Below are 27,146 nucleotides of genomic sequence, written 5' to 3'. Positions count from 1 at the left end.
GCAAAAGAGGTGGCTCTGGTGTGTTAGAAAGCTCAGGTGGGTTGCATATCCTTAAACCAGATCTTCCCAACTGCTGTGTCCCACAGCTGCTACAAAATGGGTTATAGTGGGAAGAAATGGCCCTGGAGTTGACAGGTAGAACACAAATGTCAGCAGAGAGTACCTCCTAAGGAGGTAGTAACATTCGTTCACCCAGGTGCGCCATGCAAATGTTTTCTGTGCACTATGACCTGTAAAGATTGGGAGCATTTCCTTGAAAGAGTTCGTTATAGCCAAGTATTTTTCCTACCTTGGAAAATAGAGCTGGTAGGTCCTTTCTATAGGGTTTCCAGGTTTACCAGTGAAAAGTCAATCCCTCGATTTTTGTTGAAACTATTGGGAAGGAGCCATTTCAAATAAACCTGCTAAGTGTCTCAGCTCTTCGTATGCAACTCACTGTGTAGTTTTTGTCTGCCATCTTCCTCTTTCTGGATCAGAATCCCTATCAGTACAATGGGTTGGTCAGACCAACAAGTGATGGTTTCCTCGTGGCTCTGCCGTTTGTCTGAAGGGTCAGATATAATGCAGTTTTCTGTCTAACAAAGGACTACAAATGCTGCAGTTTGTTCTTTATTTTCAGACTGAATTCATCTAGAGGCACACAGCAAAGCGAGGACAGGAGGAGGCTTAGTCCCATATGAAGTACAAATGGGGTGGGGCTTTGAGGCAGCTGGCTTCTCAGGCATAGGTGGTGACATACTGGGGCCCCATATTCCCAAAGTAGGAACGTTCCCACTCACTCATGAGCTCAAAGTGCACAGGCCGATGACAGAAATTGCAGGCAGCCATAGATACATCCTGGAGGGGCAGCCCCACCTCACTCCAGGCTACCAGCAGCTTCTCTAAAAGGTGGTAAGGGGTGGGGAAGGAAAGAATTGGTTAGACAAGGTCTTACTAACCTCTGTGTCATGATACAGATAAACCAAGATAATGATCCCTTCAAACTTCTATGATAGCTTGTAACCAGAAGTAACTCCTGTCTACTCCACTGTGTGCTATGAATAATGTATAAACGATTGGGAAGCACTCATTTGACATAATTTAAAGCTGTACTAGCCTGGCTTGGACCACTCCTAAGTATAGGACATGCTGTGACCCCAGAAGTGAATCCATCATCAGGAAACTGAGCCTAATGAAGATGACAGTGACAGTAACCATATAGTGTCATCATTTGTGACCTTTGAGTCTGGAATTGGCAGTGTTCCCTAGAGAAGGAAACCTGACCCCATTGTTGGAAAAGCCTCAAGTGTGTGCGGGGGCGGGGGTGGGGGGGTAGGGGTGGGGTGGTAGAGGCTCTGTCCTTGACTTTGTTTTTATGCTTACTCCCTGGGAGATCTTGTTTAGTCTCATGGCTTTAAACACCATTTATATGCTGATGATTCTGACCTTTTCATCTTATCCCAAAACCCTTATTCTGAATTCTAGACTCGTACATCCAGCTGCCCTTCTGTATCTTCACCTGACTAATCAGCATCTCTAATTTCACATGAGCAGAGCTGAGCTATTGATCTCTTTACCTTCCACCAAGTCTACTCTAGTTTCATCCTTATCCATCTCTAAGTTGATGGCAAATCTAGTTGTTTAGTCCAAAAATTTTAGAGCCATCTTCTATTTTTCTTTTTTTTTTCTCTAACCACACATCTCATCTATCAGCAAGTAACCATTGACTTTACCTTCATAATTTAGATCACTTCTCATTACCTCTAATACCATCATCAGGTCTGAGTCATTATCCTCTCTTACTTGTAGTATTATAGTAGCCCCCAAATGGATCCCTACTTCCACTCATTCTCCCTTTGTCTATTCTCAACATAGAAGTCAGACCAATTCTGTTAAAACCTGAGTCAACTCTGTCACTCCTCTGCTCAAATCCCTCAAAAGACTGTCTATTTCAGAGTTAAAGCCAAATTCCTTCACAATATGGACTCACATTTCCCCTCACTATTCATTTTTTGCCTTTTGTTTACACCACTACATCCACACTTCTCTCTTCTTTGTTCCTCACGTGTAGAAGAATACTCCTGTAATAGGATCTTCCCTACCTTAGTCTATTCCTTCTGCCCAGGATGACCTTCCCCTTGATATCTGCCTAGTTAACTCCTTCACCTCCTTCAGAGCTTGGCTCAAGTGTCACCACAATGATCTCTACCCTTAACACTCAATACTACAACCTTCCTCCAAACCAGCCCCTCCACACCTACATTTCCTATTCCCTTATCCTGCTTTATTTTTTCCATAACACTTAAAACTACCATGCTATATGCATTGCTTATTTTTTTAAAGTTTTTTGACTATCTCCTTCCACTAGAATGTAAGCTTTAGAAGGGCAGTGATTTTTGTGTCTGCTTTGTTTACTACTGGATCCCCAGCACCTAGAACAGTATCTAGCAAACAGTAGGTACTCAAATACTTGTTGAAAGAATGAATGAAAGGATGACTAAGTCTAGAAGATAAAGGAAGTAAGCCAGAGGAAGGAGTGAGGGAGGGCGTTCCAAAAAAAGGGAGCATTATTAGCAAAACACGAAAGGTAAGAAAGTAGAGCAAAACAAGGGAATTTTAAGTTACTCAGTGTAGCTGGAAAAAATAAAATGAATGTGGAAAAGAGGTGAGGGCATAGAACTCACCATGTTTGAGGTACTGAATCCCATGCCAGGGGGCTTCAGCTGTTCTACAGGCCAGTGAGCTCCAAATTTTGGACTGTACATTCTATCAGTATAAACATTTTAATGCACGCTTCCAATCTATATATGTTTTTTATATATGGACACGTATCATTATCAGTCTAAATGTTAAAGATCAATATCAGTAAAGCCCAATTTCCCATTTTTAAGATAAAAAAGAAACACAAAATTCTAATGAGTCCCCTCACCTAATGGGTCATCTTGCATACCTCACATTGGAAACCACTGCTCTAGTCCAGACAAATAGGAAACATGAAAAGGTTTAAGCAAGGGAAGTATATAGTCATATGCTTAGAAAAATCCCTCTGATGGTCACTGTGGACAAAAGATTAGAAGGGATCAAGAAAGAAGCAGGAAAATTAGAAATTACATTGACATGTATCCTAAAATTGGCAATAGAAAAAACAAATTTGAGAGAGACTAGCAACCATTTGCAGGATTTCAGGATGGGTTGACTAGAGTTAAAGGACTGACAGAGTCATGGTAAATGCCTCTCATATCTCTTTCCTGCAGAAGCTCAGCATGAATGGACACTCAGAGAACCAAGAATACTGAGGGCTCTACAATTGAAGCCCAGAGCAATGGAGAGGACTGAGCAAAAGGTCCAGGAGTCTGAATCATCAACTCAGGCAGTAGACCTAGTGGTTATGACTGTGGTGGTAGAGACAGACTCCACAGTTCAAATCCAGTAGCTGTGTGACCTTGGACCAGTTTCATATATTTTTTGTGCCTCAATTTCCACATATATAAAGGGGAATTGCTAATAATGGCATCTCAGCCTCATGTGTATTAGATGAGTTAATACATGCAAAGAGTTTAGAACAGTGCTTTGTACATGTTAAGTACTTAATAGATGTTGGCTAGCATTATTTGATGTTTTTAAATGAATGGCACCTACCTATCTTGTCTTCGTTGAACTCTTATACTACCTATGCTCCAGACAAACAGAATGACCGTTGCCAGTGCATGTCTTGTGTTTTCCTATCTCTAGGTCCTTGCTCATGGAATTTCCTTATTCTGGAATGTCTTTGCACTGTACCACATGTACTTCAAGGTGCAACACAAGGACTTCTTCACCCACAAAGCATTCCTGACTTCATGCTTCTTACTTTCTCTAGCCATAAGTGCTCACTCTTCCTCCAGCTCCCAGAGTACTGGAGCTCATCATACTGGACCAGTACTGTCTATGTCTGTCTCCTTTTTTAGACTGTCAACGGCCTATATGTCTTTTGTCTAACTGACTTAGAATGAACACCTGCTCTATTCCAGACCATGTGCTAAAAACTGCATTGAATGGGAATCTGGTAAACTTGAGGTAAATTGACTAAACCGCATCATTCAGGATAAAACCCAGGCTATTCAGTAGCCCTACAAATCTCTCAATCCAGTCCCTGTCTTAGTTGTCTTTGTAGATTCATAGACTGGCACTTCCTTCTTCCACTCCATTCCTACTACCCTACATTTCAGTAACACCTGTTTATTCTTGATATATCTCAAGCAGCTTTGTACCATTCTCTTTGCCTTTCTTTATGCTCTTCCTTCCCCAAAGAATACCACTTCCACACTGTTTCTTCTTTTGGTTCAATACCACTCACCTTATAAAAATCAGCTCACGTGTCACCTCTACTAGGAAGCCTGTCTTGAATCCTGCATGTTGTGTTTGGCCTCTCCTCTCTGCACCCACAACTCTCTGATGTACTGTCTTATTTGAAATTTGATAACCCCTTAAAGTCGTTGTTTGTGTCTGCTATGGTTCACTTGAACTGGAGCCTAGGGACTGTTTCTCATCCATTTATTACTAGTATAGGGTCTGGCACACAATATGTGTTCTAGAAATATAATTTTAAATTAAATAACATTCATTCCCTCAAATTCTTCAGATCCCGGGGCTGAAGGGAAAGAGAGTGCTCTAGAGACCCATATTGAGGACTTACGCACAAAGTCTTCCATCATCTGAGGGCTGTGGTGGGGAGAGGGTGCCAGGCGCAGCAGTTCTTCGCCCCGGGGAACAGTTGGGTAGTTGATGGCCTGCACATAGATACCATGCTTGGAAAGCAGGAGATCGCAGATCTTGCTGTTCAATGCTGCATCACCCACCTGGGCTCAGGAGAAAAGCCTGTCAGTATCTGCTACCCTTGCCCTACTATCACTAGTTCTATTAAGCAGGTGGAGGGAACCAGACCAATGAACATCACTGAATTTTGGGACAGAGTTTTTTTTTGTTTGTTTGTTTGTTTTCATAAGGGGCTTAGTGGCAGCTCCAGAATTTCTATCAAGGAGTTTCTCAAAGGCAGCAATTAAATTTGAAGGGGTTGGGATGAAGGTGGTGTAGGCACCATGTCTTGAAACTGTTTGCAGAGCAAGCACACTGGTTTTACCTAGGTAGTATGTTAATTTGGGGTGTTCTAGGTAAGAAGATGAACTCCCCAAGCTATCTCTGGGGTGCTGTCATTGGCTTAATAAAAAAAAAGTTCAAGAATAGTCTTTCCCAATTTCCCCAATATCCCCCCAAAAGAATATTGGCTTAGCCCAAGCAGTGACTATTTCTTTCTCGTCCATAAAACGTCACAAAAAACTGTCCTTACCACACCCTGACATACTGACACACACAAATAGACATTATTTAAAAAAAAAAGTAGTGAAAAAAAATAAAATAAAAAGAAGTAGCAGTTCATTTTCAAAGGCAGTAAACATGGTTGGAAATCCAAAATAGCACTTTGTCCCATGGTTTTTGACTTTCTGTTTTCTGAGTTTTACCTAAAATCTTACTAAGAAGTATGATTCACATCATGTCCATATTATACATATACACATACATATATGTGTGCATATATACATATATAGAGCTAAAACATTTCTCTCAAAATACTACCTTCTCCATGTGTGATTTATGCCAACATTTTCAATTCTATTTTTTTTTAAATTTTTAATACCAGTCATAACTTACTGAACTGATTTTGTGACCCAATAATGATCTTGATCCATACTTCCAAAGCACTGAATTATAGGTCATGGGTACCCAATATTGTGAGGGTCAGGATGGTCTAATAATCATGAGATAATAGCTAATGCAAAAAAGAGGTGACTAATCCAGAATGGCTGATAATTTTTCAAAAAAGGGTAACATAGCTCAAAATAAGGAGGGTAGTTAACAGGAAAGTAAAAGATTGATAAGAGAAGCAGGTGTTGGTTTGCTGGGTGTGGGAAGGTTCCAAGAAGAGATAAGTGGGTAGGGCAATGGTTGGGGGGGCTCTCACCCGGATGGGGATGATGTGGCTGGGGCAGGGGATGACAGGAAGGCCCCTGTCCATTAGTAGTTGGCGCATGTGCTTGACATTGCGCTGGTGGGCTCGTCTCAGGGCTTGGCCCTCCTCTCCCTTGAGTAGCCTCACAGATTCCAAAGCCCCAGAGAGCACCATGGGAGGCAGTGAAGTGGTAAAGATGAAGCCGGCAGCATAGGAGCGCACCATGTCCACCAAGTCATGGGTGCTGGCGATGTAGCCACCCACACAGCCAAAAGCCTTGCCTGGAAACGAGGAGGAGTAGGATATGACAGAGCCCATAATTAGTCTTTAGAGGAACAGAATCATGTCCAGATAACATAAGGATGCACACAGAAGCTGGAGTTCCAGACTCCTGTCCCAGGCCTCTGCTTATCTCTCTTGTCCATGACAAGACAGACAGCTGATAACTCTGCTGCTTTGAGATAGGACTTTCAAGGCCTGCAACATGCAGTGACTAGATAGGCAGTAGCTGGGTGGGGACCTTTAGCTGCTTAGGCCCAAAAGTGGGAGTAAGATGAAGTTTGGGGATGGAGTGGGGGAGGAATTTAGAACCACGGCTTTCCAGGTACTGACTTAACTTGGCTATTTGGCCCTGCTTAGGTTTCTTCTCAAAAAACCCTCCCAGACTTTCTCAGCAACTCTGAAGTGGGGTAGGAGTGGACAGAGGGAATCCAGGACTTCCATAGCCTGAGGCTATGAATTTTACCTAAATAACTTCTACAGCTTTGGGAAGGCAGGAGGAAAGGGTCTTGCAGGGGCCTCCTTTCTGGTTTATATATAAGGGCATCCCAAGGCACTTACTCACCAAGAGTTCCAGAGACAATGTCAATCTTGTACATAATTCCATCACGCTCCCCAATCCCAGCACCCCGGGACCCATATAGTCCTACAGCATGAACCTCATCCACGAATGTCAGAGCCCCATACTGGTGGGCCACATCACATAACTCCTCAAGGGGACAGATGGCACCTGAGAAAAGCCAAGAAATAGAGGTAGGAGATCACAACCTTTCCCCAGCCCCATCTTCAGTGTGGAATTTGTGACCCATAGCTACTTTGGGTTGGAAAGGTAAAGGGTGTGCGTAATCACTTGGGACTATTTCAAACCTCCTTAAATATGTTTACTGCATCCACCTCATGCCCACTCAAGGCATTTGTGTGTGTGCATTTCCCCTAGTTTGTAATTAAGCCTTGCCTTTCTGTTTTCCTATTTTTACTTCTGATAATATCTGTCCTCTTGTTGAAGCCATTTTCCAGCCTCTCTTTGCATCCTCCCCATCCCCCAAGTTTGTGTATTTCCACTTAGGATTGGCACTAGCCCATATGATGCCTTTGTTTTAATAAATTCAAAAATGTAACTTTTTGCTCCAGGTTAATGCAGTCCTGATTTCAGATTCAATTCATCCCCTCAGGCAGGTACTTTTGGAAGCCTTGTCAATATCTTTATACTGCACTGGTCCTCCCTGTTTCTATCTTCCTGGATCTCTGTCACTATCCACCCCCCCCCCTTTTTTTTCCATAGCCCTTCCCATTGTTATTTCTCTGTCTCCATTTTTTCTGTCTCGGATTTTGTTTCTCTCTCTCCTTTTCCATCCCCTCTCTCTTTTTTCTCTCTTCCTTTCCCCCCTTCCTTCCTTCCCTCCATCACTTCTCTTTCTCACTGTTTTCGTCCCTTTGTGTCTTCAAATGGCTGTGAATCTTATATGTGGCCTTTTTGGCAACTCCTTCATATACAAGAACTCATACTTACTGTCAACCCCATCTGAAAAATGCTGAGGTGCAGGGAGTTGGAATACAGAATAAAATTCTTCAGGTGGAAACAGGGACTCCAAACCAGGATTAAAGAGTGTGTGCAACCCAAGATAACATGAGGGGCAAAAATCACTGGAGGTGGAGTTTGAGACAAAGAGTGAAATAGCTCAAGCATCATTTCAATGGAAGAAATTTAGCCCTAGAATTGGTAGTTTAAGTACTGTCTACTAACAAAATAAGGAGACATTCATTTGTAAATGTAAGGAAGTAGAATGATCACAACATGGTTTTCACTATTATGATATTTACTTAGATTATAAAAATGGAATGACTTCCATTGTCTCTAATTCTTACAACCAGATATTTTATGTTGGGGAAAACTGAAGCTCAAGGAGTTGAAGATCATACAGTGAGTAAGTGCCAGAGATAGGATTTGAACCCAGGTCTCTTTCACTTGAAAACATGCTTTGGTTCCAATGCTTCATACTGGACCCTGAAAAAAACTCCCAATGGTTTTTAAAATTTTTCATTGCAGAGACCAGACACTAGAATTATTGATTGGCAAACCATTTCTAATGGAGGGAGTGTTGTGTGAAGGAATTGGAGTTGGAGGAATTGGAATCATATGTTCTAGGGTACAGATTGGAATGTTCTAGGGTACAAATACTTTGGCACCAATTTACTGAGTCAACCAAGACAAGTTGGGTTCTGCTTCTGAACTTCAGTTTCTTAATCTGTAAGATCAGTATAATAGCTGCCTTTGGCATTTACCAGTTGTATGACCTTGAGCAAGTTACTTAACTTGTTTGTGTCTCAGTCTCCTCATGTAAATAAATAGAAATAATAATAGCACCTGCCTCATGGAATTCTTGTGAAGATTAAGTTAAAAATACTAATATTTTGCTTGGCATATAAACAAATTCTATACATGTCAGTTATTATCATTGTTATTGTGGTTTTCATGATATACATACCATCCATGGAGTGAACAGTCTCGAAGGCCACAATTTTGGGTGTCTTAAGGTTGGACTCCTTTAGAAGTTTCTTCAGGTGGTCAGGGTCATTGTGCCTGAAGACAAACTTGGCTGCTCCACTGTTACGAATACCTTGGATCATTGAAGCATGATTGCCTGCATCTGAATAAATCTCACACCCTGAAGAACCAGATACATATTCATTAAGCTTCTCTTCCAGTATTTCTGCTTGGTAGAGAGCTGGCCATTCCTCCCTTTGAAGACTCTGTCTGTTTCCTTCTCCTCTGAAGCCCTTGTGACACCTCTTCCTCCCTTGAAATTCTGACCCCTACACACTTCCCTTCAGTCATTTCTAAGCCTGATCTGACACTGACTATCTTGGGGTGGAGGAAATTTAAATTCCCAAGAAGCTCTAGAGTTTCTTGACAGGGTTTAGGTTCCTACTCCCAGATACATAAGATCAAGTATTGGAAAAGAGTTTATTCAAGGGAATGGGACTAGACCTGTTGACTTGGACTGATAATAGTTTCTTCCTGATCTAGATGAAATGCCACCTCTTCTAGGTAGCATCCCTCTGCTTATAGTTATAGGATAGATACTTAACAGATTTTCCATTTGACTCGTATGTTCATGGCATGTCAGAGCAGAATGGAACACTAGTGAACATGGAGTCCAGCTCCGTAACTGGACTGTAACTAACGTCTACAGAGGGGAAGACCTTTCTCTAGGGCCTGAGGAATGCAGGGCTTTTCACTGAACAGATGTGGTAGGGCAGGTGGAGGTGGGAAATTTGTGGAAGGAATTGATTCTTGGCTCCCCCCAAATTGCACTGACATCAAGGAACTGTGGCCTTTCATTAGAGTAAGTTGTCATTTCTAACTGAGGAAATCAGGCATGACTTCCTAGAGAACCTGCCATGAAGGAAAGTAGACTGGGAGTTTCCTGAGAGCAGGAATCATGCATTTTTATTGTTGTTAATGTAAGAAGATGTTATTTGAAGGATGCATTATACAGTGTTGTTCCAGTGAGTTAAACACATGGCTATTTCCATATGCTTCTACAAGTACCTTTACAAACACTTATATCTTAGTGAAAGATGTTCCTTGAAAGATGCATTATACGCAGTGGAGTTTGAATGAGTTAAACACTCTGCTATTCCCATCCACTTCTACACATAAGTTTACAAACACTTACATGTTCATGAAAGATGTTATTTGTAGTTTTTATTTTTATTTCCCTCATGATCTGTGATGCTGAGCGCCTTTTTATATGTCTGCTGTCCATTTGTACTTGTCTTTGAAAAAAATGTCTATTCATGTCTTCTGCCCATTTTAAAATTGAATTATTAGTTTTTTGGGTGTTGATTTTTCTAAGTTCTTTATGTATTTTGGATACTAACTCTTTATCAGATATGTCATTTGCAAATATCTTCTTCATTTCATAGATTGCCTTTTACTTTTGTTGATTATAAACTACCAACACTGAAACAGGAAGAAATAGAAAACTTGAACAGACCAATAACCAGCAATGAATTTGAATCAGTAATGAAAGAACTCCCAACAAAGAAAGGTCCGGTGCCAGATAGCTTCATAGGTAAGTTCTACCAAACATTTAAAGAAGAGTTAATTTTTACTCTCTTCAAACTATTCCAAAAAATTGAAAAGGAAGGAAAGCTTCCAAATTCATTCTATGAGACCACCATTACCCTGATACCAAAACCAGACAAAGACCGCACTAAAAAAGAGAATTAAAGGCCAATATCCCTCATGAACATAGAAAAACTCTCAATAAAATATCAGCCAACCAATTCCAACAATGTATTAAAAAAAATCATTCACCATGATCAAGTGGAATTTGTTCCTGGTTTGCAAGGGTGCTTCAGTAAGTCAATCAATGTGATATACCACATTAATAAAAGAAATGAAAAGAACCAAGTGATCATTTCAATAGATGCAGAAAAAGTATTTGACAATGTACAACATCTGTTCATGATAAGAACTATCGACAAAATAGGTTTAGAGGGAACATCTCTCAACATAATAAAGGCCATATATGAATAACCCACAGGCAATATCATCCTCAATGAGGAACAACTGAAAGCTTTACCTGTATGGTTAGGAATAAGACAGGGATGTCTACTCTCACCACTGTTATTTAACATAGTGCTGGAAGTCCTAGCCATAGCAATCAGACAAGAAGAAGAAATAAAAGGAATCCAAATCAGTAGGGAAAAAGTGGAATTTCCATGATTTTCACATGACATGATGTTCTATGTAGAAAACCCAAAGACTCCACCCCAAAATTGCTAGAACTGTTAACTAAATTCAGTAAAGTCACAGGACACAGATAAATGTACAGAAATCTGTTGCATTTCTATACACTAATAATCAAGCAGGAGAAAGATAAATTAAGGAATCAGTCTCATTTATAATTGTACCAGAAACAATAAGAATCCCAGAAATAAACCTAACCAAAGAGGTGAAAGACCTGTACTCTGAATACTATAAAACACTGATGGAAGAAATTGAAGATGACACAAAAATATGGAAAGACATTCTATGCCCAAATATTGGAAGAAAAAATATTGTTAAGATGTCTGTACTACCTAAAGCAACCTACACATTCAATGCAATCCCTATCAAAATATCAACAGCATTTTTCACAGAGCTAGAACAAACAATCCTCAAATGTGTATGGAACCACAAAAGACCTTGAATAGCCAAAGCAACCTTGAAAAAAGAAAAGCAGAGCTGGAGGCATCACAATTCTGGACTTCAAGTTAGATTACAAAGCTGTAGTGATCAAAGCAGTATGGCACAGGCAGAAAAATAGACACACAGATTGATGGAATAGAATAGAAAACCCCCAAATGATCCCACCACTGTCAATTGGTCAATTAATCTTCAACAAAGCAGGATAGGATATCCAATGGGGGTGGGGGGAACCAGACTTTCAACAGTGGTGTTAGGAAAACTGGACGACATGCAAAAGAATGAACTGAACCGTTTTCTTACACCATACACAAAAATAAATTCAAAATGGATTAAAGACCTAAATGTGAGACCTGAAGCCATAAAAGTCCTAGAGGAGAACATAGGCAGTAACTTCTTTGACATAGGGTATAGCAACTTCTTACTAGATTTGTCTCCTGAGGCAAGAGAAACAAAAGCAAAAACAAACCATTGGTACTTCATCAAAATAAAAAAGCTTCTGCACAGTGAAGGGAATAATCAACAAAACTGAAAGGAATCACATGTCTTATCATTCTATCTCTGGTACCCAGTACAGGTCTAAGTACCTAGTAGATGCTAAGTAAACATTCACTGTTTGAATGGATGGGTATGCAAATTATTGATATATAAGTGAGCAAATGAATATATTACTGAATGAAAGAGTGAGAGAAGGGGTATCAAAGATGAGGCTAGAAGCTAGATTATTGAGGGCTTTGGAATCCATGATAAAAAGTTTGGGTTTGTTCCTAAGGGCAATGGGGATATATTAAGTTTTTGGCAGGGGGTAACAAAGATAAGTTTGCCTTAAAAAACATTATTATTACTGCTGTGAAGAACAGAATATAGGAGGGCAAGAGTGAAATCAAGAAAATGATGTTGGGTGTGCCTGGGTGGCTCAGTTGGTTGTCTGCCTTCGGCTCAGATCATGATCTTGGAGTCTCAGGATTAGCCCCGTATCGGGCTCCCTGATCATCAGGGCGTCTGCTTCTCCCTCTCCCTCTGCCCCTCCCCACCTCTGTTCTTTCTCTCTTTCTCACTTTCTCAAATAAATAAATAAAGTCTTAAAAAAAGAAAATGATATTTGTCTAGGCTAGAATGATGGCAGTAGAAAGGAAAAGAAGTTTAATTCTAATGGTTGAGGAGGATCTTCACTGAAAAATTCCCAAAGAGGTTGGATTTAATTGGGGTTATGTGTGCTCCCAGAAGAAGTTTCTGGAGGCAGTGGGAATGTTTACAGTGTGCTGAAGAATCAATAGGAAGTAAGGAAGTAAATAGCAAGTGTGGAGACTTCTCTCAAACAGTTTTTTATTATAGGAAGGAGAGAGATAGGGCAGTAGTTAGAGAGTGATGAGAGGACTTTTTTTTCTTTAAGATAACAGAGACTTTAACATGTCTGAAGAGGAGAGGCTGAAAACACAAGGAGAGAAGGAAGTGATAGATCAAGGTTCCTGAGGAGGCAGAGGGGACTGAGACACAAAGCACCAGGAAAAGTATTAGTCAACAAAAAGAAAGGCACTTCTTTTGTTGTGACAGGAGAGAAAAGGTGAAGAGAGGACGTGTGGGGATGTTTGTGAGTCTGTAGGTAGTTTGCATCAAGGATTTGAGGACATTGCTACTTGAGGACTTTTATTTTCAGTGAGGAAGGAAGTGGAGTTATCTGCTGTGGTTGAGGGTAAGGTGAAAGGGTGAGAAGGCTGGGAAGAATGGGGGTTTGCAAAACTGCCCTGGAGATTTGGAAGGCTAACTTTGGAAACAGGATTGCTAGACAGCATAGAGAACCTGGTAAAGTTGGGGACCATGAAGTTTTAGTGGCTCCCACCTGGGATATGCACCTTGGATTGACATGGAGAAGGTGGAGAGTTATATTCATCCGTGGTTGGGGATGTGATAGAATGATAACAGGCGTATGAATTAAAGACATTATTAGCTAAGGAGTGGGATATTGGGAAGATCAGGTCCAGATGGGATCCACTATACAAGGAAGGGATTGACTTTAGGCAGAAGAGATGTGCCTTCAAATTGTAAAAGGAAAGAATGAAATAAGTGTAGGTGAAAAATCAGATAAGTTTGTAGGTTTGATGTCTTTAAGTTAAAAGAGTTTCTGTCTGATGGCTTCTGTTTTCTTTGTGATATGAGATGTGAGGTTATTTGCTAATAGTGAAGAAGCAGATAGTCACAGGTTTTAAAAGAAAAGAATATTTGGAAAAAAGCTAACATAGGGACATAAAAGAACTATTTATGGGTGTTTGGAGCCCAGGTGAGTTGTGGGGGGAGGTGATAAATTTATGGTGTTACCCTTCTGTGAGTTTGGGCAATGTCCTCAGTAGTATTCTTCAGCCTAACTGAAGAAGGGGAGAAATGAGAGAGATGTAAGGATATATAAAGTGGGCAAGAAGGAAGAGCAATGAGATCGAATGAACTCAGAATAGAAGGAAAAGATGATGAAGGCAGTGAGACTGCATGCTGTAGTTCAAGATACCAACCCTGAACAGAACTTACCTGGCAGGATCTTTGCCAGGGTGAAGAGAGTAGAGTCATTGGCCACAAAACACGAAGAGAAGAGCAGAGCTGCATCTTTTTGGTGCAGCTCAGCCAGCTCCTGCTCCAGCTCCACATGAAACTTACTGGTACCTGAAATGTTGCGGGTACCACCAGCTCCAGCTCCATGACGCTGTAGAGTCTCCCTGGCCAGGAGAAAACAGAAGAAAAACATGGAGATGGAAAAACCCTTTTCAGGCACTGAGGAACTGGGCAGGTTTCTCTTCAATGATGGAGGTCAGTGTTTACTTAGTGATCCTATATGAGTTGTGTTCTATATAATCAAGTAGAGGGCAGGATGGAGACAATGAGGATACATGGGTCCTCCTTCTCAGGCTGATGGTACGCAGGGATGGGGGTAGAAGCTGGGTTGAATTTGAACAGCTCTAAGACGTTCTAGAGGAGGTCACACAGTATCTCTGGCAATACTCATTCTGTCCCCAGAGTAAGAGCTCATGGAAATTGCTTGGTCTTCCATCTTTTCCACAGAAAAGGACAGTCAAGAGTTTGGAAATCATGGTTTGTTGACTGACATGGTTCATATATGAGGATTAGATATGCTGGAAGACCATGTGCAAAAGGGGTGGTAGGTGGTAGGTTTCCACTGCCAGCTCTGCCTTTCCCTTCCGTGTGTGGCTTTGATTCTTCTCTGTTTGTGTCCCCACAGCTCATGCCCCAGATCTTACTACTCACTGTGTAGCTTGCAAAACCTGAGGGTGCCGGCTCATGCCTAGGTAGTCATTACTACACCAGACAGACACATCCTTTGAGGCCATAGATGCCTCAGAGAAGTGTTGGGCAAAGGGGTATGCATCAGCCCAGCGGTTTACGGTCTTGAACACACGGTAGGTGTGGTCCTGTTTCTTCTCCATGATCTTATGCCTGAAAAACTGGTCATAACCAAAAACATGGTTTCCTGCAGAAGTAGAGATGAAGATGAAAATAATTTATTTTTAAATCACTTCCTGAGTAGTCCATATTTTATCCGTGCTGTTGATTTGAGTTCTCCAGTTCTCTTTTCATTTATTCATTTATTTGATCAGTCATTAACTTACCAAGCCACAGTAACTCTCCACTGCTTCACTCAATCATCCCTTTGCTTTCTCATTTGCTCATTTACTCAGTAAATTATTCATACATTCACTCTAGCTTCCTACCCCTGGTAAGGCCTCCTCTCTTTTTCTAAGGTTACCGTGGTATCATTCTTGTTGAAATCACTACTTCTAGTTTCAGTGGAAAGAGTATCAACAGATCTGGTTTCTAGGTATTGCTCTGTCACTTCCTAGTTATGTGACATTGAGTAAGTCAATGTCTTTCTCTTAGTTTTAATTTCCTCATATGTAGAAGGGGGCTAATAATACCTTCTTGAAGAATTGTGAGCATTTGATGACAAACAGAACGTCATGTAGCTGAACTAATTAATGTTTGGTGCATAGTAGTATTATTATAATTATAGTAGTAGTAGTAGATAATATTTAATTCTATTATTATAACCAATATTTAATAAGCACCTATTATATGTAATGCCTTATCTTGGGAACTTTATAAATATTATTTCTTGTAGCCCTCACAATAACCCTATGTGGAAAGTATCATTAGCATCTCCATTTTACAGATGAGGAAACGGAGGCATAGATAGGTTAGGTAACTTAACCAAGGTTATACAGCAAGTAAGTGAGCTACAAGCAAGTGACCTAGTGTTTACTTTTAAAACTGCTATTTACTGCAAAATGGAGCAACATTGTTTTGGGGGATAAATTGAAATAATGCATGCCAAAGGACTTGTTAAACTCTAGAACTCTATACATGAGACAGAAATCATGATTGTTGCAGATGACAAGTTATGTGGTAGGGATATAAACTGGTAGTATCTTTGCTGCAGGGATGTTTGGAAATATGTATCAAGAGTTTTTAAATGCAAATATTGGCATACCTAGAGAACTAATTTTTTTAAAAACCTCTGAACAATTGATGTGCCTGGGTGGCTCAGTTGGTTAAGTGTCTGCCTTTTTTTTTTTTTTAAAGATTTTATTTATTTATTTGACAGAGAAAGAGATGGCAAGTAGGCAGAGAGGCAGGCAGAGAGAAAGGGGGATGCAGGGCTCAATCCCAGGACCCTGAGATCATGACCTGAACCAAAGGCAGCGGCTTAACACACTGAGCCACCCAGCTCCTCAGTGTCTGACTCTTGATTTTGGTTCAGGTCATGATCTCAGGGTTGTGAGATTGAGCCCCAAATCAGGCTCCTGCTTAAGATTCTCCCTCTCCTGCTGACCCCACCCCAGTTCTCTCTCTAAAAAACAAAACAAAACAAAACACAAAAAAACTAAGAACAACAACAAAAACTTCTGAATACTTATTATGAAAATTTGTCGACCCAGTAGAAAAATGGACAAAGAATATAAACAGAAAAGTCAATAAATGTGGAAGATGTTTAATCAAGGAAAACCAAACTGCAAAATAAAATTTTCACTGATACCAATAAATATTTAGAAGTTTGATAATATCAAGTCCTAGAGAGGGTGTGAGAATATGGATACTGTCTTTGATAACTGGTACACGACTTTGGAGGGCTAATTAGCAATATTTATTAATATTGAAAGTGTATACAACCTTACACCCTAAGAATTTGCACCTATTAATGCTTTCCTATAGAAAAAAAAAAAAAAACGACCTATGTGCATGAAAATGTACATTGAGTACTGTTTGCTGCACCACTGTTTGTAATAGGAAAAGTTGGAAGCAACTCAATAGGGGAATAGCTAAATAATCTCTAGTATATTCATACTGTGTCTATAATACTATATGTTATCTTTGATGTATGTAAAACCAACATATACTATAAACCAGAATAAAGCACAAGAAAAAAATAACCTGAATTATAGATGCTTGATTAACTGAATGATGCTGCATCCATGCTACAGAACAAACTTCAACATTAATAATTATTATGCATCTCTATGCCCAGGGACATGGAAAGATGCCCATGATATATTGTTAGGTAAACAAAGGAAGGTAAAAAAAAACCCAGCAGAATAAAATCACATTTCTCATAAAAACATGTGTGTGGAGGGAAGCATAGGAGGTGTGTGTATGTGTGTGTGGTTAGTTATGGAAAAATATCCAGAAGAAAATATAAATAGTTAATGGTGGATGGTAGAACTCTGAGTGATTTAAATTTCCTTCTTTATATGTTCCTATATCTGTTGAAAAATACTTTACAATGAATCATTTTCCTTTTATATTAGAAAGAAGCCAAATTCCATTATGAAAACTGAATATAAACACATACAAGAAAGGGGAAAAGGCTGTCTGTAAAGGATGAGTTTTTGAGGGAAGCATGGAGAAGAAATAATAGGAATAAACCTAGTATTTAATGAGGGCTCATAATAGCTAGAAACACTTCCATAAATCTAATGTTATTTCTTCCTCATGTTAACCAGCTGGGGCAAGCATTAAAATTTCACTAAAGGGAAGTGACTTACTTGCCAAAACACATTGATCCAGCAAGTGCCAGCATTAAAATTTAAACCCAGATTCCCTTTGGTTCTAAAGCACTTCTTTGCATTTCCCCAACTGTTTCAGAAGCTCCTTGAGGACTCCTTCCACATTGCAACCCCACTTTATTTCCACTTCAACAAACTCACCAACCATGTTGTTCTGAACCTGGTGTGTGACCTCTGAAATTAGGTCTGGCTCCTGGGGATTGGAGAGTGGCTTTCTCAAGCTGGTTGAGGCCAGGGGTCTGGGCAGGTCTGACAGAGAGTGAGATTCATTGGCCATGAAGAGAAGGGAGAAAAAAAAGAAAGCATGTTCTGTCTTCTTTAAACTCAATACAACATGAAAATTCAAGTTTATGAAGTATAGAAGACTACAGAGAGCAGAAATATTCTGTCAAGTGAGCCCCTACTCATCTCCCAAAGTGGAAACCTCTGTGTCAGGACACCTTCCATAAGATGCTACATTTTCCCCATTAGAATTTTCCCTTGGGTAAAGCAACTGGGGCAGCCACTCTGAATCTTGTACTTGGGAGATATATGCAGGGCAGTGTACCTTGTTCTTCTTTTCTGAATGTCATTAAAATTCAAATTTGAAATTTTCACCTTTAAGGATATCCCAAAAGGGCCTATGAAAAATGTCAACAGTGTGGCCCTATTTCAAGTGTGATAATCTTGAATAGTCTTCACCAATTGAGTTGACCTGGGACTTCTTACCCTTCTAAAAGATGTACCTGCTTCCAACACTTACTCTTTCATGCAAATCTAGATTGTTGTATAGTGGTATTGCTTAAATGTGAGAGCCCAGACTATTGGGATCAATTTAGCCACTTGGGAGAGAGGAGGTAGAACTCTAGAGGGATCATTTTAAACTAATGGTGTAAAGATACAAGAGCCTATACATGTATGTGTGTTGGGGAGGGTACATTTCAGTGCACTGGCTAAGCTATTGCCTACCATGGTCCCCTTGGGAATGACTGGACTTCCCGTCATGGGATGTATACTAGCTGACCTAGGATTAATTAGCCTAGCTCAAAACTGTAATGAAGTGAATTCAAGCATTAGGAGTAGAGCCTGGGTAAGGTGGCACTTGACTCCAACCTGTCTTGAAAATCTTCACATCTTCCTGGACCTCTGGAGCTGCCTTCTGCACAATCTTGCTCTTCCCATCTTGGAGTTCTGACAGCATAAAGGGACAGTGGCTCTTGGCACAAGATGGAGAGTCTATGCAAAGGTAAGAGAGTAAATGGCAGTGCATTTCTAGCCATAAGTTTAGTTTAACAATGATTCTAAGACCTACTGTATCCCAAAGCTCTTTCTCAGGCTATGATAGAGATACAGAAATGGAATGGATGAGTCTGGTCCCTGTGCTAGGGGGGCTTCTAGGCTGGCAGAAATGGCATACACTGAAGATACATTATGAACAATGTTGGGATGAGAGGGAGGACATGGGCTATGGAAGTCTAAAAGAGGGAGGGGACATGACCCAGAATTGGAATTGAACAGGCTGGACAGAGGTTTAGACAAGCTTCACAGAGGAGATGATGCCCTAGTTAAGTGTCATATGAGAAGTATGAGATACTCTGGTAAAGGGTAATTGTGAGGGTCATTTGACAGGAGCAAAGACACAAAAGCTTGAGATTATAGAGTTGATCAGGCAATTTTAAGTAGTATCAGCATGACTGGAGTATATAGAGTGTGAGGAGCATGAGAGTGAGACTCTTGAGAGATACTGGCAGAAGTTGGAACCCTGGTGTGTTTTGGGACCATCTCATTTAACCTTGACACTTTTCACATGGACCTTCTCATTTATAAGGCAATGATGGCTAGTATGACTTGGAACTTTTTTTCCAGGACCCAGATATTCTCCCCCATTTGCCAGAAACTTCTTACCTCCTCCAGCCTTGGTTGCCTTAAGGTGGATTTGAGAACAGGTTGGTCCTTGGGGGGCCAGGATAGGACAGCGCCCAATACCAAACAGGAACTGGTGACTCTTAAGCATCTTGCCCAGGGGGCCTGTGTGGCCCCGGGCAAGGACTGGACAGCACTGTAGCAACATGGCTGCTGCTACCATCTTGAGCCCGAAGTCCTGAACAAGATTTGGAAGAGATAAGAATCCATCATGAAGGCCTGGCCAAAAGCCAAGGGTCATTCCTGTGTTTGATCCTTTGCCTTTAGCTTTCCACCCAATGCAAACTGCTCTCTCCAGAGATGCCCTTATTGTCCTTCCATGGTAAGAACTTTTCCCAATATCAAAATGTACTGATAGGGCATCAGGGAGGAAGAAATGAGACAATGACCATTGGACAATGGGGTAAAGGAAAGAGTTACAACTGAAGGTCAGAAAGCCTAAATTCTCATTCAGACTCTGCCGCTGACCCCTTCTGTGATGATGAGGATTACTTAAGTGTGATTGTATGCAGCAGGATTAGAACTGATAACCCACTAACTCTTGTTAACAAGGCTAAAAAGTCTTTCTAAGAATGTTAGCCTCAGTCAAGTTAATATTCAGCCTGCAAATGCAGATGGATGCCATTGGCCAGGGCTCCTGAGACTTGACTTAAAGTGTTTACTGAGCAGGCCCAACCAGAGAGGGAAAAGGAGCTTGAGGCCACAGGTACCAGTTTAAGTAGATTCAGCAAATAGGACAAAAGGGCAGGCCCTAAGCCATACAGGCCATATGCCACCGGACTGGTATTTTGTTGCTTTTGAACTTGCTCCTGGATTTTTTAAAAGGACAGTTAGAGGGGATGAAAACAAGACCCATAGGGTCTAGGAAACAAGTCTAGACACTAATGGAAGAGGCAGAGGATAAGACTGAAAGGAGAACGGACAGAGAGGAGATCAGAAGAAAAGATAACAAATACCCACAGTAGGCATTCAATAAATATGTGTTGAATTTGGGAGTAAGTTAATGCATGAATAGGGACTGAAGTAAAGGAAAGAAAGGAAGGGTAGGGAAAGAGTCAGGAGAAAAGAGAAATTGTGAAAGATAAAAGGAGGAAATTGAGAGAGAACAAAGGCATAGTGGTAGTGGTGAAGTTAGAGGAACAGAAATTGTGGGAAAGAAACAGATCAATAACATAGGGAAAGGGGACAGGTTCGTGATATAAATAGGGAGAGGAAGACTGATACGGAAAACCAGAGGAAAAAGGGATTATGGGAAATACAAAAGGATAAGGAAAGAGACTTAGATGAGAAAGAGAGTGAGTGACAGACCAGAGGTAGAGGCAGAGACAGGCAGAGGGACACAAAACAGACATGCGGAGAAATCAAAGAACATACAGGAAAATACAAAGACTCAGAAAACTAAAACAACAGAGAGGAGGAAATCCAGCAGGAGCAGAAAGTCAGTCAGGCACAAAGATAAAGGATAAATGCTGCCAGAGATAGTGGGGGTGGGGGAGAGCAATACCGAAGAGTTAGGGTAAGAGGAGATCGACCCTACTGAGGGAGATGAGAGAGACTGAGCAACAGAGAGAAGGGAATAGAGACAAAATCAAAGTATAGGAATGGAGAGGTGGTTAAGGTGGGTTAAGGGTTGGAATGAGGGAGGGCTAAGAGATACAAAGAGAAAGACAAAGAACAAGAAGGAGAAATAAATTAAAGGGAAAACTGGAGATCCAACGTCAGAGGGTGAGACAAAATATAGAATAGGACAATAAGAGAGATATGAGAGAATGTGGGAAGACTAAGGCCCTCACACCATCAGGAGAGCTACTGAGTAGAATCTAGCAGCACCTCTAGTATACAAGACATTATATTATAAGGGAAAAGTAAACAGGAGGAGCTCATGGCACTGTCCTCATATGGCAACCTCCTTCATTTCTTATAGAGCAACACCCCTCCCCCCAATGCACAAAGCTATACTTTCCCCTTGTTCATCCAAGAGATTCTCCCCCCAACATTAACAGGCTGTCAGAGGAGCGTAAGTGAGTGTGTGGGGCAGGGTGTGCGGGCCCTGAATTTAGGAAAGGCCAAGGGGTATTGAAAAAACTAAATGAAACTCATATTAAGCCTTTAGGACAATGCCTGGCACATAGTAATTTTTCAATAAATGTTAGATTTCCATACTTCAATTTCAGCTTCCCTGTTGGATGTTCTTGGAAAGCCACTTCTCCTCTCTGGGTCTTAGCTTTCATCAGCTGTCAGATGTAGGCTACTTATGCCTACTTCAAATGGTAAGTAATTAATTTCATCCAATGCCTACACCACATGTGGAGATACCAGTTTCCCTTCCCCTGCCTGTATGCAAAGGCCAAAGGGCTTAGGGCTGAGTCTGCAGACCACAGATAAAGCTCCCAGTATTTATCACCGTTGGGGTCTGACCACTCCCTTAGCTGAGACCAGGGTGTGGGAGAGAAAGAGAGCTCCTTTCTAGAATCATGTCTAAGCATCTGGCCGGGGCTGACTCTGGCAATATGTGGTAAGGATGGATGGATTACCCAGTGGAAGACAGACAAAGGAGATGGCCAGGTTCCAGGCTCCTGCAAACTCCCTTCCCCAACATCAACACTGACAACAATAATGACAACAGTGGGATATGTCAGGGGAAAGAAAGCCCGCAAGAATGAAAGCAGAGTCCAGTCCTGCCTTGGGATAGTGGTAGATTAAGGCCTATTCCCACCCCATGTATATAGCTCAATACACTCATCATCTCTAAGGGACTTTCAGCCATGATATTCTCAGGGACTCAGAAAAATATAGACTACTTTTTGTTAAATTATCAAGTTCTTTCAAACTTCAATTTCAATTTCTCTGTTCAGATACTCCTTTCCTCAGATTTGTCCAGCCCCACCCACTCTGCCTGCCCAGCTTTATGATCCATAATCTTGCAGTCCAGTTGCCTTCACCTCTGTTTCCATTCCATCTCACTACTTATAATAGTGGGATTGGAGTGAGTAATATTGAATCAAGAAAGTATTTTAGGCAATTCAGGGCATTAAGAGCACAGCTTCTGAAGCCAGACACTTTTGAATCCTGGCTCAACATCTCACTAGCTCTGGGACCTTAGAAAAGTCATATCTCTTCTCTATACTTTATATCTGTAAAAAGTGAATAAAGAAAAAGACAAACTACTTTACAGGGATGGTATGAAAATTCAGTATAATAATCTATACAAAGTGTATAAGAGTGCCTATCTTAAATACTGAAAACAATGTTAGCTATTATTTCTATTTTCTACATTTTCTATGTAGAGAAAGTGAAGGTACATTCAAGAAATGCATCTTCACTAGTCTGTACACCAGACTAGTTCTTAAAAATTGATGCTAATTTTAATCCTGATTTTTGTCCTTTTCCTATTACAACTTACTATGTGAACTTGGGCTCTGTACTTTCCCTCTCTGTGCCTCAGTTTCTCCACAGGCATTGGACTAGAAAACTTCATAGATTTCATTTGGTTCTAATAGTCAAACACAGAGTACTCACTGTTTCAAACATTGTTGTAAATGCTTCAAATGCATTGACTTATTCAATTCTCACAACAACCCTGTGAAGTAGACACTATTATTAACTTTATTTCAAACCTGAGGAAATTGAGCCCCCCAAAGGTTTGCAACCTGTCCAGGTCACAGAGCTAGTAAGTAAGAGAAGCCAGATTCAAACCTAAGCAATCTGGCTTCAGAGCCTATTAATTTAACCACTATGGATCTGTGATTCAAATATTGCTACATATTTTCTTGACTGAGAGCCTGACTCCAGACATTAATCTCTCTGCTGCACTAACAGGACCCTTTCTGGGACATTTGATTTTGGACTGTGACAAATGCCTTTACCAAAGGAACAAATTTCTAACTGAAATGGAGTTTCAGGCACTGGTGAACATTCTCATTCATTCATTCATTCATTCCATTTAACAACTTATGCATCAAAGAGTGTGTGGCAATTTTTGCCAAGGATTTTCATAAAACAATATTTTTACCCAAAGCTAGAATGGTGAAATTTCAGGTCAAGTGACAGATCATTACTTAAAGGTGTTCTCTTTCATGTCAGCAGCCAAACCATAGTCCCAGAGATCAGAAGGGCCAACCACAACACTATCCCAACAAAGATCCAGAAACCACTCACTGCCATATTCCTTGCTCCCTCTCTCCCCTTTGTGGCCTGCTTTGCAAGAATCCATTAGGTCTGGAGGGGATGTGATCACTTTTCTTCAGGAACTGGATATATCAAGACTTACTTCCCCTCCTAGCATCCTCTCACCATCATGGAAGAGTCAGAGAATTTTACATACTTCAATCATAGAACCAGAAATTTTTAGAAACAAGATTTTAGAAGACCACAAAATCAAAATTAGAAGACATTGTGGAGATTATAGGACAAGACTGCCCCCCCCCTTTTTTTTTCAGAAAGTGAATGACTTGCCTAGCGTCTCAGAATGAATTAGGGTGAGAATAAAAATTTATGGACTTTTAGCATAGGGCCTTTTTAGTGATGCAAAATTCCTCCTCAACCTTCTCTCCTTATTTATGGTAATTAACTCTCAAATCATTCAAATCTTTCTCTACCCAATTTATCATTTCCATAATCCCCATATTCCCTCAATTTTCTCTTCCTACCTCTGGTCCTCAGTAGGCACTGACCTACTGAGCTCTACCATCAGCTGAGCAGAGAGAAAGATTCAAAATGAGGGAGGAATGGAGAATTACTGGATGAAATACCAAACCACCTTTCTGGAAGACGGAGAAGGAAAGGCATATAGAGACAAAAAGACAGAGACTGAGAGATGCAGTGTAGAAGAAAGAGAGAAAAAAAAAAAGATAGAGAGAACAATATACAGACAGAGCTCAGGCAAAGGAAAAATAAGAGAAAGTTAGAGGTCAGAGAGAGATGAAGTAAAGTGAAATATCCTGAAAACTAACAAGAGAGAGAAAACAAGGGGGGGGGGCAAGACAAAGGAAAGTCAAAAACAGGGAAAGCCAAAAAAGATATAAGGGGGGGAAGGAGAGAAAATGACAGACAGACAGATTCTGAGGAACAAAGTCAGATCTAGTCAGGCCAGAGAGTCAGAATGTGCAGCCTTGAGGTGGGCAGCAAACCAGAAAGAGCACACCCAGGCTGAAAGCAACTCTTACCTGTTGCCCTGCACTGAGGACGAACGAACGACGGGTGGGTACTGTGGGTCAGGACCTGGCATTTATCCCTTCTCCCATGGCTCAGCTCCACCCTTCTCTCCTGCTGGCCAGGCTCTGCATTGGCCCTAAAGGTATCTCAGGCTTTTGCTAGAGATAAAACCTAGTGTAGTCCGCTGTCACCCAACACCCTCATTTAGCACTGCCTTTCTCCTGTTTACTTTCTCTTCTTCCGCTGGCTGGGTTTTGGAATCAGATAATCCAAATATAGCTAGGGCACTTTGAGCAAAACCACCTCTTTGACTCTTGGTTTCCTCAATATAAAATGTGGACAATAAAACTCAGAAACAACTGTAGCACAAGTGGGAATGGCCTCAAACAGGCAGATTTTTTAGACAATATTCAGGCCATTGTAACAATTTAAAAACATCATCTACAGAACAAAATTTGCACAGCGCCTGGTTCAAAGAAATAATAGCCAGTATCGACTGAGTGATTACTGTGCACCAGACCTCTCACTAAGTATTTTACAGAGATTAATTTCGCCCACCCCAATAAGGACGTTAGGAGATAGGTGCTATTATACCCATGTTACAGATGAAGAAACTGAGGCTCAGGGATGTGAAGTAAGTAACTGATAATTACCCAGCTAGTAAGTACAGAGACCTACTGTGAACCCAAGCAGTCTGGTGAAGTTATACTCTAGAACTCACACTCTTTTAAAAGATGTTTTTAATAGATTTTTTTAAAAAGATTTTATTTATTTATTTGACAGAGAGAGATCACAAGCAGGCAGAGAGGCAGGCAGAGAGAGAAAGAGAGGAGGAAGCAGGCTCTGTGCTGAGCAGAGAGCCCGATGTGGGGACTCGATCCCAGGACCCTGAAATCATGACCTGAGCTGAAGGCAGAGGTTTGACCCATTGAGCCACCCAGGCGCCCCAAAGATTTTTTTTAAATTTAAATTCAATTTAACTAACATAGAGGGCATTATTAGCTTCAGGGTAGAATTTAGTGATTCATCAGTTGCATATAACACCTGCATATAACATCAGTTGCATATAACACCGCTTATTACAAGTGCTCTCCGTAATGCTCATCACCCAATTACCCAATCCCCCACCTACCTTCCCTCCAACAACCGTCAGTTTGTTTCCTAGAGTTAAGAGTCTCTGATGGTTTGCCTCCCTCTGTTGTTTTTCCCTTCTCTTTTAAAATTTTATTTTTCCTTTCTTTTTTTTTAAATTTATTTTTTTTAATTTTTTATTTTTTATAAACATATATTTTTATCCTCAGGGGTACAGGTCTGTGAATCACCAGGTTTACACACTTCACAGCACTCACCAAAGCACATACCCTCCCCAGTGTCCATAATCCCACCCCCTTCTCCCAAACCCCCTCCCCCCAGCAACCCTCAGTTTGTTTTGTAAGATTAAGAGTCATTTACGGTTTGTCTCCCTCCCAATCCCATCTTGTTTCATTTATTCTTCTCCTACCCACTTAAGCCCCCATGTTGCATCACCACTTCCTCATATCAGGGAGATCATATGATAGTTGTCTTTCTCTGCTTGACTTATTTCACTAAGCACGATATGCTCTAGTTCCATCCATGTTGTCGCAAATGGCAAGATTTCATTTCTTTTGATGGCTGCATAGTATTCCATTGTGTATATATACCACATCTTCTTGATCCATTCATCTGTTGATGGACATCTAGGTTCTTTCCATAGTTTGGCTATTGTGGACATTGTTGCTATAAACATTCGGGTGCATGTGCCCCTTTGGATCACTACGTTTGTATCTTTAGGGTAAATACCCAATAGTGCTATTGCTGGGTCATAGGGCAGTTCTATTTTCAACATTTCGAGGAACCTCCATGCTGTTTTCCTGAGTGGCTGCACCAGCTTGCATTCCCACCAACAGTGTAGGAGGGTTCCCCTTTCTCCGCATCCTCGCCAGCATCTGTCATTTCCTGACTTGTTGATTTTAGCCATTCTGACTGGTGTGAGGTGATATCTCATTGTGGTTTTGATTTGTATTTCCCTGATGCCGAGTGATATGGAGCACTTTTTCATGTGTCTCTTGGCCATATGGATGTCTTCTTTGCAGAAATGTCTGTTCATGTCCTCTGCCCATTTCTTGGTTGGATTATTTGTTCTTTGGGTGTTGAGTTTGCTAAGTTCTTTATAGATTCTGGACACTAGTCCTTTATCTGATATGTCGTTTGCAAATGTCTTCTCCCATTCTGTCAGTTGTCTTTTGATTTTGTTAACTGTTTCCTTTGCTGTGCAAAAGCTTTTGATCTTGATGAAATCCCAATAGTTCATTTTTGCCCTTGCTTCCCTTGCCTTTGGCGTTGTTCCTAGGAAGATGTTGCTGTGGCTGAGGTCGAAGAGGTTGCTGCCTGTGTTCTCCTCAAGGATTTTGATGGATTCCTTTCTCACATTGAGGTCCTTCATCCATTTTGAGTCTATTTTTGTGTGTGGTGTAAGGAAATGGTCCAATTTCATTTTTCTGCATGTGGCTGTCCAATTTTCCCAGCACCATTTATTGAAGAAAACTATAAAGTACTCATGAAA

General features: G+C 40.8%; 1 protein-coding gene across 2 annotated transcripts; it reads right to left on the bottom strand.

Moving 5' to 3' along the window:
• Positions 1 to 596: 596 nt before the first annotated feature.
• Positions 597 to 24,789, bottom strand: ALAS2 (5'-aminolevulinate synthase 2). 2 transcript variants are annotated; one of them, XM_004782136.1, is made up of 11 exons: positions 24,574 to 24,789; positions 19,391 to 19,586; positions 18,599 to 18,721; positions 17,648 to 17,755; positions 14,694 to 14,916; positions 13,962 to 14,146; positions 8,731 to 8,910; positions 6,810 to 6,974; positions 5,978 to 6,246; positions 4,655 to 4,817; positions 597 to 881 (listed from the first exon to the last, which is right to left on the bottom strand). In XM_004782136.1, the coding sequence occupies exons 2-11, from the start codon at positions 19,569 to 19,571 to the stop codon at positions 718 to 720; spliced, it is 1,761 nt and encodes a 586-aa protein (XP_004782193.1). In that variant the 5' UTR covers positions 19,572 to 19,586; positions 24,574 to 24,789; the 3' UTR covers positions 597 to 717. The 2 variants fall into 2 exon arrangements, with proteins under 2 accessions (XP_004782193.1, XP_044930304.1); XM_045074369.1 differs by lacking the exon at positions 24,574 to 24,789 and adding an exon at positions 22,928 to 22,947.
• Between the last annotated feature and the right edge of the window lie 2,357 nt (positions 24,790 to 27,146).

This window comes from Mustela putorius, unplaced genomic scaffold, assembly GCF_011764305.1.
Source record: "Mustela putorius furo isolate JIRA1106 unplaced genomic scaffold, ASM1176430v1.1 tig00537339_pilon_pilon_pilon, whole genome shotgun sequence".
Taxonomy (NCBI): Eukaryota; Metazoa; Chordata; class Mammalia; order Carnivora; family Mustelidae; genus Mustela; species Mustela putorius.
The sequence above is the reverse complement of the archived record's forward strand: the minus strand, read 5'-3'. Positions and strand labels throughout refer to the sequence as shown.

Coding starts and splice junctions, on each gene's coding strand:
- ALAS2 (XM_045074369.1), bottom strand. Junction 6,975..8,730: donor GACTGTTCACTCCATGGATG/GTATGTATATCA, acceptor GGCTTTTCTCAG/GTGCCATCTGTCCCCTTGAG. Junction 4,818..5,977: donor GCCACATCATCCCCATCCGG/GTGAGAGCCCCC, acceptor TCCTGAGCCCAG/GTGGGTGATGCAGCATTGAA.